The sequence below is a fragment of the Callithrix jacchus genome, chromosome 19 (assembly GCF_049354715.1).
Source record: "Callithrix jacchus isolate 240 chromosome 19, calJac240_pri, whole genome shotgun sequence".
Lineage (NCBI taxonomy): Eukaryota > Metazoa > Chordata > Mammalia > Primates > Cebidae > Callithrix > Callithrix jacchus.
Window position 1 is genome coordinate 35,145,682 of NC_133520.1, and position 15,674 is coordinate 35,161,355.

Genomic DNA, 15,674 nt, shown 5'->3' on the forward strand with positions numbered 1-15,674 from the left:
AGGTAATTACAGTTACTATGAGGTGCCCCAACATAGGATCCCTAGTAGGGTAGGATAGCTTTCTTACATGCTGTGTTTGTAGGTAGGTTAAAATATATAAAACAAAATTTTCTTTTCACATTATATTGTTATTTTATGATGGCAATCCATTGATAAATTTTCTTTCTATTCATACCTTTATATACATGAACCTTAAAGTAATCTAAGTTGGGTTCATTTTCTATGTAACAAACTGGTTTAACATACTTGATGGAGGCTCATGCAGTTCACACAATACATATTAAAGCAAATGATGACATATAGTTGTGATAAAGGCCAATGAAATATAAAGATTTCTTAATAAGTAAAAAAAGACAACAGTCTATTACTTCTCATTTAGTAATGGTTAATCATTTTACATAATGCACCTTCGGCTTGTTTTTTAGTGTTTGCCTTACCTCCAAAATCTGTGGTCCAAGTGTCATTGTGCCAGTAAATCTATTTCCATCTGCAACCATTAAACACTTGATAACTGTTTATGAGATGAGAAAAGCAGAGTTAAACATGGCACTTTATGCTTTAACTTACAGCAATTTGATTTATAGCAAAAGTAATGTCAGTTTAGAAGCAAAGGTATTACTGACAGAAACACTTCTAAAAATTAAGATTTTGTAGGATTATTTCATTTTCCCTAGACAGTCAAAAATGTATGCTCAAGTTTTTCTGTATATTTTTTATCCATGTGTGCTGTGGTGTTTCATTTATAAAGGGAATCCTATTGGTATTTAGGACCATGTCTTAATTTTGGGGCAGGGCAGAGTAGGGAAGTAGAGAGGATAGGAAGGGGATTGATAAGATAAAGTATTATTTGTGAAGACTCTGTAAATACCATCTGGGTGATAGAATAATAGAAATTTATTTATGACTCACTCTGCAGATCTACTTTTGGAGGAAAAAATATAAGTTAAATGTCTTCCAAAATCATGAGAAATGACAGAATAACTATTCAACTAAACCAACTCTCATGGGATAATAGTTTTCAAAATTATTTTCCTCTAATGTAGTGAATTCTAATTGTTAATAACTGTACTACTAAATAACCTGATGTGGTAGCTATAGAGAAAAACAATGAAAAGTGAGTTTCCATTAAGAGTTCCACAAGTAGAACCCTTAACCTGGAAACTGATTAGAAGGATTCTGTGATCAAAATGACCTGGATGCACTAGTAGTCATGCTAAAACTATATAAACTTTTTTTTTCTCCGTAGTGTTATATTAGTCCATTCTTATGCTGTTATAAGGAACTTTCTGAGACTGAATAATTTATAAAGGAAGGAGGTTTGACTGACTCATAGTTCTGCAGGGCTGAGGAAGCCTCAGGAATCTTACAATCATGGAGGAAGGGGAAGCAAACACATTCTTCTTCACATGGTGGCAGGAAGGAGAAGTATGAGAGCCAAGTAAAGGAGGAAGCCCCTTGTAAAACCATCAGATCTCATGAGAACTTATGAGAACAGCATGGGGGAAACTGCCTCCATGATTCAGTTACCTCTCATGGGGTCCCTCTCATGACGTGGGGATTATGGGAAATACAATTCAAGATGAGATTTGGGTGGGGACATAGCCAAACCATATCAAGTGTTTAGATGATCTGACCGAAATAAATCCTATCTGGAGATCTGTGTGTTCAACATCTTTGAACTGCTTTCTTTCTCAGATGAATGGGCCATTGCTCTGATTGTTATTGCTATATGTAAGTATCACAAATTTTGACACCACTTAAATCCAAACATTATTGTGAAGACATGCATTTAAAAAATAGTTTTTCAGTTTCTATAGTTTTATAGCTTGTAAATTGGTTGGTTAATTAAGCCAATTTAGGAAAACCTGACCTTTTATTTTATATACTTACTACCTGCCTGGTGTTAGTGATTTTATATTCTGTTATATTCTATGTATCCACTTAGTAACAAAGCCTAAGTAATACATATTTTCTCAAGATGATCAGTAATAGGAGTTGGCTTCCCAAATGCGCTTTTGATATTTTTCTAGATTAAAGCAAGGACTTTTCTCTGACTTACTATGCACTGTGTAAGTGATTATGGGGAGTTGGATTTAGATAGCAAAGAGTCTGGATGTAATATGAATATGTAGGTGCTTAAATAACGTAACATTTGACCACTGAAATGTAACCAACATTTATTTCTTCTGCTAGATTTTTAATCTTGGTGATCAGTTTTCAGAATTACATGTCATTTGTTTCCTGGTTTCTTGTAGTTGTTGGAGTTGCAATAATTTCTTTTGGCCTGCACAGATATCTTCAAAGAAGGAAGAAGAAAGGGTAAATTAAAGCATGTTTCTTCTAACTTCTTAGTCTTTCTTATCCTTGACATGCTTTTGTACAGTTTAAGTTTGTAATCTTAAGTATCGCATGCTATCTTTTTTTAAAAAAAGTGCCTGCATTAGTGTGTCCTACCAATTGAATTTCTTTACTAAAAATATTTTCAGCTTTTAACATCACTACAACATAAAAAATCTGTGCAAGTTACTACCGCTATTATGACTTTAAGAAAACTCTGGAATTTGAGGTTTAAGTTATTTAACAAATCATGACCACTATGAGGCCTTGTCTACCCTAACTATTCCCTATTTCTTAAATTGCACTGGTGGCCAAAATCAAATCTAAAATATTTCGCTGTGGAGACTTTGACAGTTGTATGCACTAGAATTTTTATAATGAAAGTTTCCACTTGTCTATATAGCTTAGCTAGTTGTAAGAAGCTATGTAGGCATCTCATTTAAATACCCAGTTTGATGTCTTTTCATTTCGAGTTGTTATACATGTTAAACTGGGGGATTAAAAACAACACTATCTGATTTCTCTCTTATGCCCTCTGAATTTATCAGATTGCAGTAAAACTGATGGGGTTAAACTTGCTGAGAGGGGTTAGATTTATAAGATACCTCAATTAACTTTTGTGTGTCTTTTAATCTATAAAAATGTACAAATTGGGCTTAGAATAGAAGAAAATTGTACAAGTACATATCTTCTAGCAAAAATAGGGTTTTTAAACATCAAACTCAAATTTTAGTTTTGACAGAATACTTAGAATGAATCCTGTATTTGAGTTTGAAAAACTCAAATTTTACATTTTGACAGAATACTTAGAATGAATCCTGGAACATAAACTAAGATTAGGTGCTTTAAAATTTCTGAAAGATAATATTCATATTTATTGATTTTTTTAAAAAAAATGTTGCCCCCTCTAGTTTTAGAAATAGCTTTGAAATCAAACCTAATTATTTTAAGATTTTTGGTACTCATGATTTCATGATATATATTCCTTTTATACTGATTGTCAGGTTTGGGCTAAGTCATAAAAGTACATTCTTTACTCATAAGAAACTCAAATTTTTTTCATATTACTTGGTTATCTTTTTAAATACCCATAATCCCTTCACTTGAATCTTAAATCTTGTATTTATGGAATGCAATATACATATTTGATTTATTTATCAGTTGTATGTTTTAAAAGTTACATATCTACAGCAATGTGAGTACAAAATACTAATAATGGAATATGTGTACAAGTCCATAAGATTTGTGTAGAAACAACTTCTAAGGAAAGCAAAATACAATCACATTCTGCTCATTTTCCTTCTTTGTTTAAAATATCACTGCATTAGAATTTTTAAAGGTTGCTTAACAAGTATTAATCAAACTCTCTCTAGCTAGCAGTTAATGGGTCTCTCTCTTTTTTTTTTTTTTTGGAGATGGAGTATCATCACCCTGTCGCCCAGTTTGGAGTACAATGGCACAACCTTGGGCGGGTTCAAAGGATTATCCTGCCTCAGACTTCCAAGTAGCTGAGATTACAAGCGTGCAATACCACGCTGGCTAATTACAAGTGCACAACACCACCCCCGGCTAATTTGTTGTACCTGCGCTAAAGACCAGGTTTCACCATGTTGGTCAGGCTGATCTTAAACTCCCAAGCTAAAGTAATCTGCCTGCCTTGGCCTCCCAAAGTGCTGGGATTACAGGGATGAGCCACCACACCCGGCCTTAATGGATCTTTTAAAACTGAACAGTTATCTGACCATTGTACTCCCAAATTAAAAGTTCAGTAGCAATAGTGAACTGAGATTGCAAAATTAATTTGGTGATTTTTTTTAAAGCCCATATTTTACAGCATAAGGTCCAACAGACAACTGCTATTATTAAAATTTTAAAATATTTTGGGAAGGTGTTATATCTTTAGCCAATGCAACATAAGTAATTCTGTAAATAGTAGCACAACTTGAGGAAAAATCGTCCAAAAAATAGTGTGAGAGAGGAAACTCATAATTGCCTTTGAATTTTAAAATATAAACTGCATGGGAATCTTTTAGGTTAGATGTTGCCCTTTTTATGACAGGAACATACTCAATTGGAAATTCAGCATAATACGTATGGCCGAATCCAAAGCTAGGCTCTCTTTATGGATCTATTGTTTTGTAGTTCCCATTTATTTTGGTAGCTGAATTGAATGTGAGAGTGGTTTATCTTTGTTCTTCAGAGTCTAGAGCAGATGCTTCTCTGACTTTAATGTGCACATTAATTACCTCGAAATCTGTTAAAGTACAGGGTCTGATTCATTAGGTTTGGGGTGGAGCCTAGACCCTGCCTGTCTAGTGAGCTCCCGGTGCTGCTGCTGCTGGGCCTGGGCTACACTGACCAGGGTGTCGGCCACTACTGATGTGCCCATGTTGTTGAGACCTGAAGAAACACTATCAAGCTTATGGGCAAATTTTTCTAATGTTTAAGATAATTGGAGTTTTTAAGATTCCCCATCCGTGTGTATCCTTAAAAAAAGGCTCTGGGGTAATAAATAGTACTTGGCTTTTCTTACTTTTTTTTTAAACTCTTTAAAAACATAAAGATTTCTTTTATTTTCTTTGCAGTTTAATGACTATAATCTTGTCCCCCCAGATTGGCTGTTTTGGCCTTAGAAACTTCTTATAAAGATGATAAAATGTCTGGAGTTACTGCTCTACTTCCAGGGGTAACTGGAAGCAGGCTAATAGGCCCAAATAATCACAAATTGCTGTTAAAGCCCATATTTGATGTAAACTGGTATTTATGGTGATTGGGGAACATAATTACCCTTCTGCAGCCTTCATCTCAAAGTACAAAAATAGTGTAAGTAGTCATTTTAGGATCATCCAACATCATTTACATGACTTGATGAAAGATGGCCAAAAGGTTAAAGTATTCTGCTTTCGTAGCTCTCAGCTAAGAACAGTATAGGATACCAATTAGTCCAAAACAGCTCCCATCCACATGCTCCTGCCTTTTCCCCTCCCATTTCCTTTCTTTACTGATTCTTCTACCATACTTTTTAGTGTTGGAAGCCACAGCCCTGTTTTTGCTACTGCTTGAGTTCTGTATTGCATGGCACGACTGTGCTTCTGAACAACAGATGATTTTTGTTCACATAAATATTTTCATTACTTGTAATGATTTTTTTTTAACTCTAGTTAAGTCATCCTGAACATGTGACAGTTTGGCTAAGTTACTAAAGTTATTTGCATAATTTATGTATTTATTACCTGTGACAAATTGTTTTTCCTTTTTTCCACTAGGGTATTTGTTATTTTGTGTAAACTAAACTGACTTTTAATGTTACATTAATATTGACTGACCCAATTACTTTGTTAAAAATAGTGGTCAGCCTGGACTCCGTGGCCCACATCTGTAATCCCAGCACTTTTGGAGGCCGAGACAGGCAGATCACCTGAGGTCAGCAGTTTGAGAACAGGTTGGCCAACATGGCGAAACCCCATGTCTACTAAAAATACAAAAATTAGCTGAGCGTGGTGGCACACACCTATATCCCAACTACTTGAGAGGCTGAGGCAGAGAATCGCTTGAACCCGGGAGGCAGAGGTTGCATTAAGCTGAGATCGTGCCACTGCACTCCAGCCTGGGCAATAAGAGCAAAACTCATTCCCCCCCAAAATAAAAAGTGGTCAGTTCAGGCAATTGGGGCATATAGTGACGTGGGGAAAAAGAGGATCAAATTAACTTAAATGTTTTTCTAGTTGGCCCTCAAATTCTTTAGCATTTGACCTTTCAAAAATGTTTCAGCAATGCAAGGATGTCCCCTCAGATTGAAAACAGATGTGCCACAGGAAGAACTTCTCAATGCAAAACTCCAGAGACATCTAAAAATACATGATGTCATAAAGTTGATTCTAAGATAATATTACATGTATTTAATACATACTCAATGTATTCCCTCAACATTGAGGGTTTTAGGCTGGGTTTGGTGGCTCATACCTGTAATCCCAGCACTTTGTGAGGCCAAGGCAGACAGGACAGACGGGTTAAGCTCAGGAGTTTGAAACCAGCCTGGGTACATAGTGAGATGCTGTCTTTTAAAAAAAAAATCTGGTCAGGCATGGTGGCTCACACTTGTAATCACAGCACTTTGGGAGGCCAAGGTGGGTGGATCACAAGATCAGGAGTTCAAGACCAACCTGACTAACATGGTAAAACCCTGTCTCTACTAAAAATACAAAACTTAACCTAGTGTGGTGACGTGCACCTGTAATCCCAGCTATATTCGGGAGAATTGCTTGAATCTGGGAGACAGAGGTTGCAGTGAGCTGAGATCACGCCACTGCACTCCAGCCTGGGCAACTGCACTCCAGTCTCCAGAGTGAGACTCTGACTCAACAACAACAACAACAAAAATTCTTGGGTGCTAGAGACCAGTATCATTTCTCCTCAACTATGTGTTATGCCTTGAAAACATTTTGACATGACTCACTTCTTACAAAATGGTTTCAAAGATAAATATATTAAACAGGAATTTCCAGTCTGTTTATCTGCTGCATGATCTGTATGACTTCAAAGTTCAAGTAGCTTCTAATACAAAATTCATGTTTCCAGTCCTTCAGTGAGAATGAGAAAGTCTTAAGTCATGAACCTAATTCTCAGCTTTCCTGCCATTCTTTTCCATCATGGATGTTAATCCCACTTGTTATGCTACTCTTGTTTCTTTTTGGTTTGAAGTCACTATTTTATTCAGCCCTTTTCCCTTCCTCTGTTCAGCACATACCTAACTGATGAAACCCACAGAGAAGTAAATTTTACTTCTCTCTGAGAAGAAGAGATGAGAGAAAGGTTTGCTTTTATCATTAAAAGGTATCTGCTTTCTGTTGTTTCTTTTCAGATGTCCTTTCTTTTGAAAAATATTCAGTGGATATATAGATACCAATAATTGGAGCAAAGAGATATTGGGAGTAAATATCAAAGAGGAAATTTATGTTCCTGTTCCTTTGCTAAATTATTGTTTTCCTATACCAGTCCTTTTGAAAACATAATGTGTCCTGACAGGCTTTTGCTTTGACGTAGGCTTTAAACAGAGTTATGTTCCCCCATCAGACTACCTCGCTTGTACCTTGTAAAACAGCTGTGAATCCAAAAGTAAGAATTTGTGAGCCCAGGGGGAAATAACCACAGAATCAAATCATTTTAAGAGCAAGGAGGATAAATGCCCTTTTATAGAAACCAAAATAAATTCTACTTAATTTTGTAAATGTATTCAGTTGCAGTGTATAAATAACTCTGTAAAGGCCTTTTATCAGTTTCCCTGGGCTGGGATGTTTTTAGCATATTAAAGGAAAACGAAAAAGTCCTCAGATTTTGAAGAGTAATGGATTGCATTGCCCTAAACCCTTTGACCCTTTCCGCCTTCTGTCTTTGAATTTAATTAGAACTATTCCTCTATGCTAGAATGTGTATCTGCAGAGCTGGGAAGAGAGGGAGATACATATCCCACCTCTTATAATGTGAGCCCCTACCCTAGGTTATAATCAAAAGTTTGGGAGCAGGATCTACAAAGGCCAGTTGGAAAGACAATTTCTTAGGAAAAGCAAAGGAGTGTCTTTGATCACAGGGGGAAAGGGAAAGACAAAACATACCCACCAGAATTGGCAGTCAGAGTGCACCCAGTCCTGTATACGGTAGTTCTTCTTATCCACGGGGAAGACATTCCAAGACCTCAGATGGTACTAAACATATATATATACATACATATATATGTGTGTATATATATGTGTGTATATATATGTATATATGTGCTGTTTTATATACCTATGATAAATTTTAATTTATAAATGAGGCACAGTAAGAGATTAACAGCAACAAGTAATAATAATATAAAACAATTTAACAGTATGCTGGCATCACTGCTCTTGTGCTCTGGGGCCATTAAGTAAAATAAAGATTACATAACCACAGGTACTATGATAACCAAGACCGCCATTGAGTAACAGGCACATAGTGTCCACAGCGTGGGGATGCTGGACAAAGGGATGATTTATATCCCAGGAGGGGCGGAGTGGGATGGCGTGAAGTATCATGATACTGAGAATGGTACACAATCTAAAACTTATTCTTTCTGTAATTTTCCATTTAGTATTTTTTGACTGTACTTGACTGTGGGTTACTGAAACTGTGCAAGTCAAACTGGATAAGAGAAGACTACTGTATCTTCTTAATCTCTTAGGATACTTTCGAGGCTAAACCCAACTAGGAAAATAGTTTCTAGACTCTCTCTGAGCTTCAGTGTGTCTGTAAATATTTGAAGATAATTTAATGAATGCTGTAGTTAATATAAGATAATTGCAATCAGTAATCCAGTTTCAAATTTTTGCTATTTTCAAAATAGCTTCATTGTTATAGCCAATAAATATATTTTTTTAATTTATGTTAATGGTTTTTATCTTTGGCATAGATTGGATTTCTATTTAAAACTTTATTTAAAGAAAAGAGATTTTACTACTATGGGAAAAAAATTATTTACTTAGAAAAATATAGTGGTGGCCGGGCACGTTGGCTGGGAGGTCAAGGCAGGTGGATCACTTAAGGTTCAAGACCAGCTTGGCCAACATGGTGAAACCCTAGCATGGTGGTGCATACCTGTAATCCCAGCTACTTAGGAGGCTGAGGCACAAGAATTGCTTGAATCCAGGAGGAGGAGGTTGCAGTGAGCCAAGATGATACCACTGCACTCCTGCCTAGGTGACAGAGCAAGACTGTCTCACAAAAAAGAAAAAAAAGAGAGAGAGAGAAAAATATAGTGGTCTTGGAGAATTCAGTGAAAGGCCAAACCATTAAGTCAGTCATCACAACAGTCCTTAGGGAACTGCAATATTATAAGTATAGTAGTAACACAATAGAGAACCATAATGATGGCCTTCCCGACAAAGAGAAACAAACCCATTGATGCCCGAGGTGGCAATTTTTTGGATTTTTGCAATCAGACCCTGACAATGACCTTGAGAGTAAGAAATAAAAAATTCCCACATGCTTAGTGTTCCAATAATGAAAACTAGGCAAAAATGAGTTATTAAGGTATGCAAAATTAACATGCTTAGCTGTGACACTGGGAAGGCATCCCTGGAGTGTTTGCTGTGGCACACATACTGATAAATAGGGACTGGTCCAAATTTAGTTTTCATTTGTCTACTAAAGTCAATTTACTAAGGTAGGGAGAGCCCAGAGCTGTGCTGTCCAATTCAATACTCAACAGACACGTGTGGCTGCTAAGGACTTTCAGAGTGACTGGTCCATTGTCAGGTATGCTGCAAGTGTCAAACACTAAGCACAAAATACGTAAAATACATGTCAATATTTTGGTTATACTGGGTTAAAGAAAATAAAATTACTTTTGCCTATTTATGTTTTTAAAAGTGGCTTCTAGAAAATTTTAAATTACACATGTGACTGGCATCATCTGTGTTTGGCCAGCACTAGACTAGAATAATAGATTTTACAAAGATGCCTATTGTTATACTAAGAGTGTGATGTAAAGTTTATTGAGGAGATTCTCTTAATGGAATACATGATTTTCTTGACAGTGAGGGGTAGATGAGACATCACATACTTGAACAGTTAGAACCACTATCTTTTCAAAGGTTCTCTGTACCAGAGCTGCAGCTTTAAAATGGAGGATCAGGAAAGCATGTGTTTGTCTCCGGTCTTTCCCATTGACCCTAAATCAAAATGAGGACATAGTTAGTTACTAAGTGCTTTGTATGCTGCTGCTCTATTTCTTGTTTTGGAGGGGATCCAAAATATAAGTCAGAGATAAAGGAAGGTTGTTTTTTTTTAAACAGTGAGACCAGTTGAACATTTGAAATTATTTTAAAGGAATAATTTATTTCTCAAGTTGGCAGCTTAGTACTATATTTTTAATTGTTCATTTTCTGAATAGTCTTCTGGAATTTAATTTCTGTACTTAATTATATTTATCTTTGACACAATCTTTATACCTTGCTTTGCAGGAAAGCAGATGGTACAGCTGAATATGCTACTTACCAGAGTAAATCAGCCACTGTAGCAGAGCAGAGAAGTTGAATGGATTCCACTACTTGGTTTGCCAGTTCATCTTTTGATTCTATTAAAATCTGCACATACCCAGTAGTTACTCTCTAGTTTCACTCTCGTGAGTGCAACTGCAGCTTACCTAACATTCCATTGTGGCTTGAATGTAGCTTTGATGGTTCTTTGAAACTTATCAATTTGGGTATGAACATATTGCCTGTTTTCCTTTAAATAACACTCAGATTTATTGGGCCAGTCAGCACAGCATGCCTGGTTATATTAAAGCAGGGAAGTGCTTTATTTTATAAAATTGGCAAAATTAGAGAAATATAGTTCAAAATGAAATTATATTTTCTTACTACAGAAAGTGGCTTTGAAATCTTTTTTGTTCAAAGATTAATGCCAACTCTTAAAATTCATTCTTTCACCAACTATAGAGTTTATTTTATCTAATGTTCATTATAAAAAGCCTTACAAATATGTGTATGCTACTTTGTCTCTTGTGCATTAAAAACAAGAACACTGAAAATTGGGAATATGCACAAGCTTGACTTCCTTAGCTAAAAATATTATTGGAAAATTCTCTAAAAGTTAATAGCGTAAATTCTCAATTTTTAAATGTGTTTGGTGATATCAAAACTAGAAAGTTTATGTGTGGCATTTGTTTTCACTTTTTAAAACATCCGTAACTAATCAATTGCATCAGGAATTTCAGAATCAGATGCATACTTTCTTAAAAAGTAAGAGGACTCTGACACCCGTAACAGGAGTGCCACTTCACAGTGTGGAGTGAACGCTGTGGCCTTGTGATTTTCCCAAAGAGAACTCCCTTATGTTGAGTAGCCCACTCTCAATTCTGATTACGCGTTTTTCTTTCCCTCCTTAAACAGAGGTGTTACTTTAAACATGCCTTCTAAAAGTAGGTAGTTTTGAAGAGAATTAAATTCATCAGATAACCTCAAGTCACCTGAGAATCTTAGTCCACTTACACTGCCTTGGCTAGTTAGAAGTCTCTTATCTATGCATGTGTCTTACCTCATCTCCTAAAAGAAAGAGTACAGAGTAAGCCATGTAGCTCAAAAAGGTAACTTCACTTTGTCTATTTGCTATTGATTGTACCAAGGGATGGTGGAAAGAGTAAACATAGGGGCCGTGCGCGGTGGCTCACGCCTGTAATCCCAACACTTTGGAAGGCCGAGGCAGGCAGATCACAAGGTCAAGAGATCAAGACCATCCTGGCCAATATGGTGAAACCACCTCTCTACTGAAAATACAAAAATGAGCTGGGTGTGGTGGTGGGCACCTGTAATCCCAGCTACCTGGAGGCTGAGGCAGGAGAATCAGGGAGAACCAAAGAGTTGGAGGTTGCAGTGAACTGAGATTGTGCCACTGCACTCCAGCCTGGCAACAGAGCAAGACTCTGTCTTAAAAAAAAAAATGCTAAATATAGCTCAGGTAGCAGATCTTGGCCCTGTACTGAGTCCCTTAGCCAAGCAGTCTCTTTCAAAGAAGCCAGTGGGCAAAAAGCAGGGACTGCCACTCCAATTCAGATTACACTGTTAAAAGGTGTGTTTTGAGGACTGGGCATGGTGGCTCACGCCTATAATGCCAGCACTCTGGGAGGCTGAGGCAGGTGGATCACAGGGTCAGGAGATCACCATCCTGGCTTACACAGAGAAACCTCATCTCTACCAGAAATACAAAAAATTAGCCAGGCGTGGTGGCACCCGCCTGAAGTCCCAGCTACTTGGGAGGCTGAGGCAGGAGAATCGCTTGAACCCACGAGGTGGAGGTTGCAGTGAGCTGAGATCCTGCCACTGCACTCCAGCCTGGGCAACAGAGTGAGACTCTGTCTCAAAAAAAAAAAAAAAATGAAAAAGATGTGTTTTGAAATTTTATATTTAATTGCACAAAATGGGCCAAAGAAATGTTGCCTTGAGAAAGATACGACTGGAAAATCCAGAGTATAGAAGAATAAATATTTTACTGTCTAAAGACATGTTTATAGCACCCTGTAATGTTCCTTTCCTTTGTAATCTCTGGTGAGATGCTTTAGGAAGATAAGTTTGAGGAGAATAAACAGGAATTCTGAATTAAGCACAGAGTTTAAGTTTATACCCATTTCATATGCTTTTCAAGAATGTCACAATTGCTTAGAAGCAAAAAATGTTTTTTTAAACCTAACTGAAGAATATTCAAATACTTTAATGTATAAAATAAATATACTCTTATAGCAGTTTGTTTCCTATTTGATTTTTTAAAATTTAATATTTATATGATAACTCTATATATGCATAAATGGGTGTTTTGTCGAATAATTTGTTACTTAAATCTATGGAGATCAGTTTTCTCTGGAAGTTTGTTTAAATGATAGGAAGAAGCATATATGAAGAAAATGTTTTAAGCTGCAAAAATGTATTTGCTATAAAATGAGAAGTCTCACCATGGTTCTTTATTGTTCGTTTTTGTTTTGAAGATTGACTCTTCAAATCTGTTAAAATAAAATTGTACATTTGGAGAAGTTTCATGATGATGTGTTTATTTCTAGTGGGTTTCCTCTCAAATTGAAGTATGTTTCTAATTGGGGCCCATCTTCTGCCCATTCCTCTCTCACAGCCATTCCTCCTGTCCCTCCCAGCTCAGAACCCCAGGGTTCTCCACTCACAGCCCATCACATAGATACTGCACAGAGTTATCCAGTGACATCACATTACCTGCTGGATGAAGTCCACGTCGCTGAGCCTGATACTTGAAGACCTTTTACAATTAAATCCCAACTTTCTGCCCCAAGACTTTTCTTTCTATTGCACTTCTTCAAATAACCTACTCTCAGTCACGACTGACCATTTCCCCTCTTCCTTCTGCTGTATTCCCAGTTCACTGTTGCTTGAAACACCTGTTGTCCTGTTCACATCCTATCCATCTTCCAAGGCGCAGCTCAGATATTACCCTTCATGAAACTGCCTGATTTTTGCCCAGCTTTTATGTCTTTATTTTATTACCTAACCTTATGTTAGCCACATTTAAGCATCTATATATACATGTCCAGTAGAAGATATATCTTCTGCATCCCATTGAACGCACATAGAGCTAAATAAAAACCCAAGTCCAAACAAAGTATAAAATCTGATGTATGTAACTAGTAGGATTTGGTTGTTTCTGTAAAAATCGTTGCTCTCTCTGCAGACTTGAATTAGGTCAGATTGCTAAATTTCTCAGCAGGCTTCAGTGCCTCCCAACCAGGGCTGCACATTGGAATCACCTGGGGAGATTTACGGACACCTGGGTCCCACCCCTAGCGATTTCTAGTGTAATTGATCTGGGGATGTGGTTTGGGTATAGGGATTTCTAAGTGTCCTAAATGATTCCAATGTGCAGCTAAGGTTGAAAACCCATGCATTAGTAAATCTCAGGCCCCACAGTCAGCCTTCCTATATAAACTTGTAAAAACAGAAGATACAGTATATTTATATATTTATAGAAGATATATTTTTATATATAATTATATAATTATAAAATATATAAATTTATATATTTATAGAAGAAAAGTATAGCTTTCTTAATTAAGCCTATTAAATCAGAAAATTTCACCGAAGACTTCAATTAAGGTTTTGTTGTTTGGCTAACAAGGCTATCTGTGGTTTTAAAAACAGAAGCACTGCTCAAAGTAAACACATACATATAAAAATACAGAAGCAGTCTTTCTCAATACTGGGTCAGCTGGGCGTGGTAGCTCATGCCTGTAATCCCAGCACTTGGGAAGGCCAAGGCGGGCAGATCATGAGGTCAGGAGATGGAGACCATCCTGGCTAACACGGTAAAACGCTGTCTCTACTAAAAATACAAAAAACTAGCTGGGCATGGTGGTATGCACCTGTAGTCCCAGATACTTGGGAGGCTGAGGCAGGAGAATCATTTGAACCTGGGAGGCAGAGGTTGCAGTGAGCTGAGATAGCGCCACTGCACTCCAGCCTAGGCAACAGAGCAAAACTCTTCTCAAAAAAAAAAAAAAAAAAATTACTGGGTGAAAATTATATTGACTATGAATACAGCATTTTGGAAAATCTTATATGACCTTGAAACTAATGTATTTTTTAGATTGGCATAAAATAACATGGGGAGAGTTACTTTGTAAGGTAACTAACAATAAATCTGTAAGAATGCTAAAGGTACTTGAAATTTAGAAGGAATATGAATTTGTGATGTTTAAGTGGATTTAAGGGTTTGTGGGAAATAGGCCACTCTGGTATTCTAAAACTTAGTAATGTCTTTCAGCTAGCATTTTAACCAAGAAGGAGCTTTTCTGCATATTTTTAAATTTTGCATACTCGTACTCGAGTAGGATTTAACGCGGAGTCTAATAACTTCCAGAAATGATTCAAAATTGAGTGATCGTACATGCGGATTTTTTTTTTTCCTGGACTACACTGTTTTCATCAAAATTTCTAGGCTCACTCAGAAAAGATTACACCAATAGATGACTAATCCTTTGTAAATTGGAACACTGCTGCCCTCCTGCGGACTGTTAGGGCATTTGACAATCCCTTCCTTACCCTCACAAACAGAGTCACTATTCAGAAGTTTGTCATTGCTGTGATTCCCAAAAGACATTTTAAATTTCATTTGAAATCTGGTATAAGACTAACCCTCTTCTGCTTCTTCTGTGAGATCAATGTTTTTTGTTCGACACAGGATCTGTCACCCAGGCTGGAGCTCAGTGGCACAATCACAGCTCACTGCAGCCTCAACCTCCTGGGTTCAAGGGATCCTCCCAACTTAGCTTCTCCAGCAGCTGGGAGTACAGGTGTGCACCACCATGCCTGAATAATTTTTGTATTTTTCTGTAGAGACAGGCTTTCTCATGTTGCCCAAGCTATTCTCGAATTCTTGACCTTAAGCAATCCACCTGCCTCAGCATCCCAAATAACTGGGGTTACAGGCATGAGCCACTGTGCCAAGATTAACATTTTTAAAAGGGTTTTAAATTCTGTCCCTTATTGCTTAAATATTGGAGAAATATAATATCGTTGATTTGAAAAAGCCACCCGTCCTGATTCCTGACTTGATAGTGCATAGCCCAAGGAAACCTGTACAGAGGTAGTAAAACTGATGTTAGGAGACTCCACCTCCATTTATAGATTTACCTCCCTCACGTAGCTTTTTAAAAAATGAAACTACTATTATATGCTGCAGTGGCAAACCCTGTGCCAAACTACTGTAAACAGGAACCCCAGTATCCTGGTGCTTGGGCTTGTGGCTTCATTGAGAGAGAATCCCAGGAACAAATGGTTACAGAGCACTTCAGAATGGTGTCTGGG

The 15,674-nt window shown here is 37.0% G+C and overlaps 1 protein-coding gene across 24 annotated transcripts in view; it reads left to right on the forward strand.

The window, feature by feature from the left end:
- Positions 1 to 12,881, forward strand: part of CD46 (CD46 molecule) — a 33,732-nt gene extending 20,851 nt beyond the window's left edge. For 13 of the 24 annotated variants that reach the window (XM_008985596.6, XM_008985599.6, XM_008985601.6 and 10 more), the window contains 3 exons: positions 1,696 to 1,731; positions 2,256 to 2,319; positions 10,317 to 12,881. In XM_008985596.6, the coding sequence (XP_008983844.2) occupies positions 1,696 to 1,731; positions 2,256 to 2,319; positions 10,317 to 10,389 (173 nt within the window). In that variant the 3' untranslated portion in view covers positions 10,390 to 12,881. Of the gene's footprint in view, positions 1 to 1,695; positions 1,732 to 2,255; positions 2,320 to 7,077; positions 7,171 to 10,316 lie in introns of all 24 variants that reach the window. The other 11 variants (XM_078357029.1, XM_078357031.1, XM_078357032.1 and 8 more) reach the window with 1 other exon arrangement.
- The last annotated feature ends 2,793 nt before the right edge of the window (positions 12,882 to 15,674 follow it).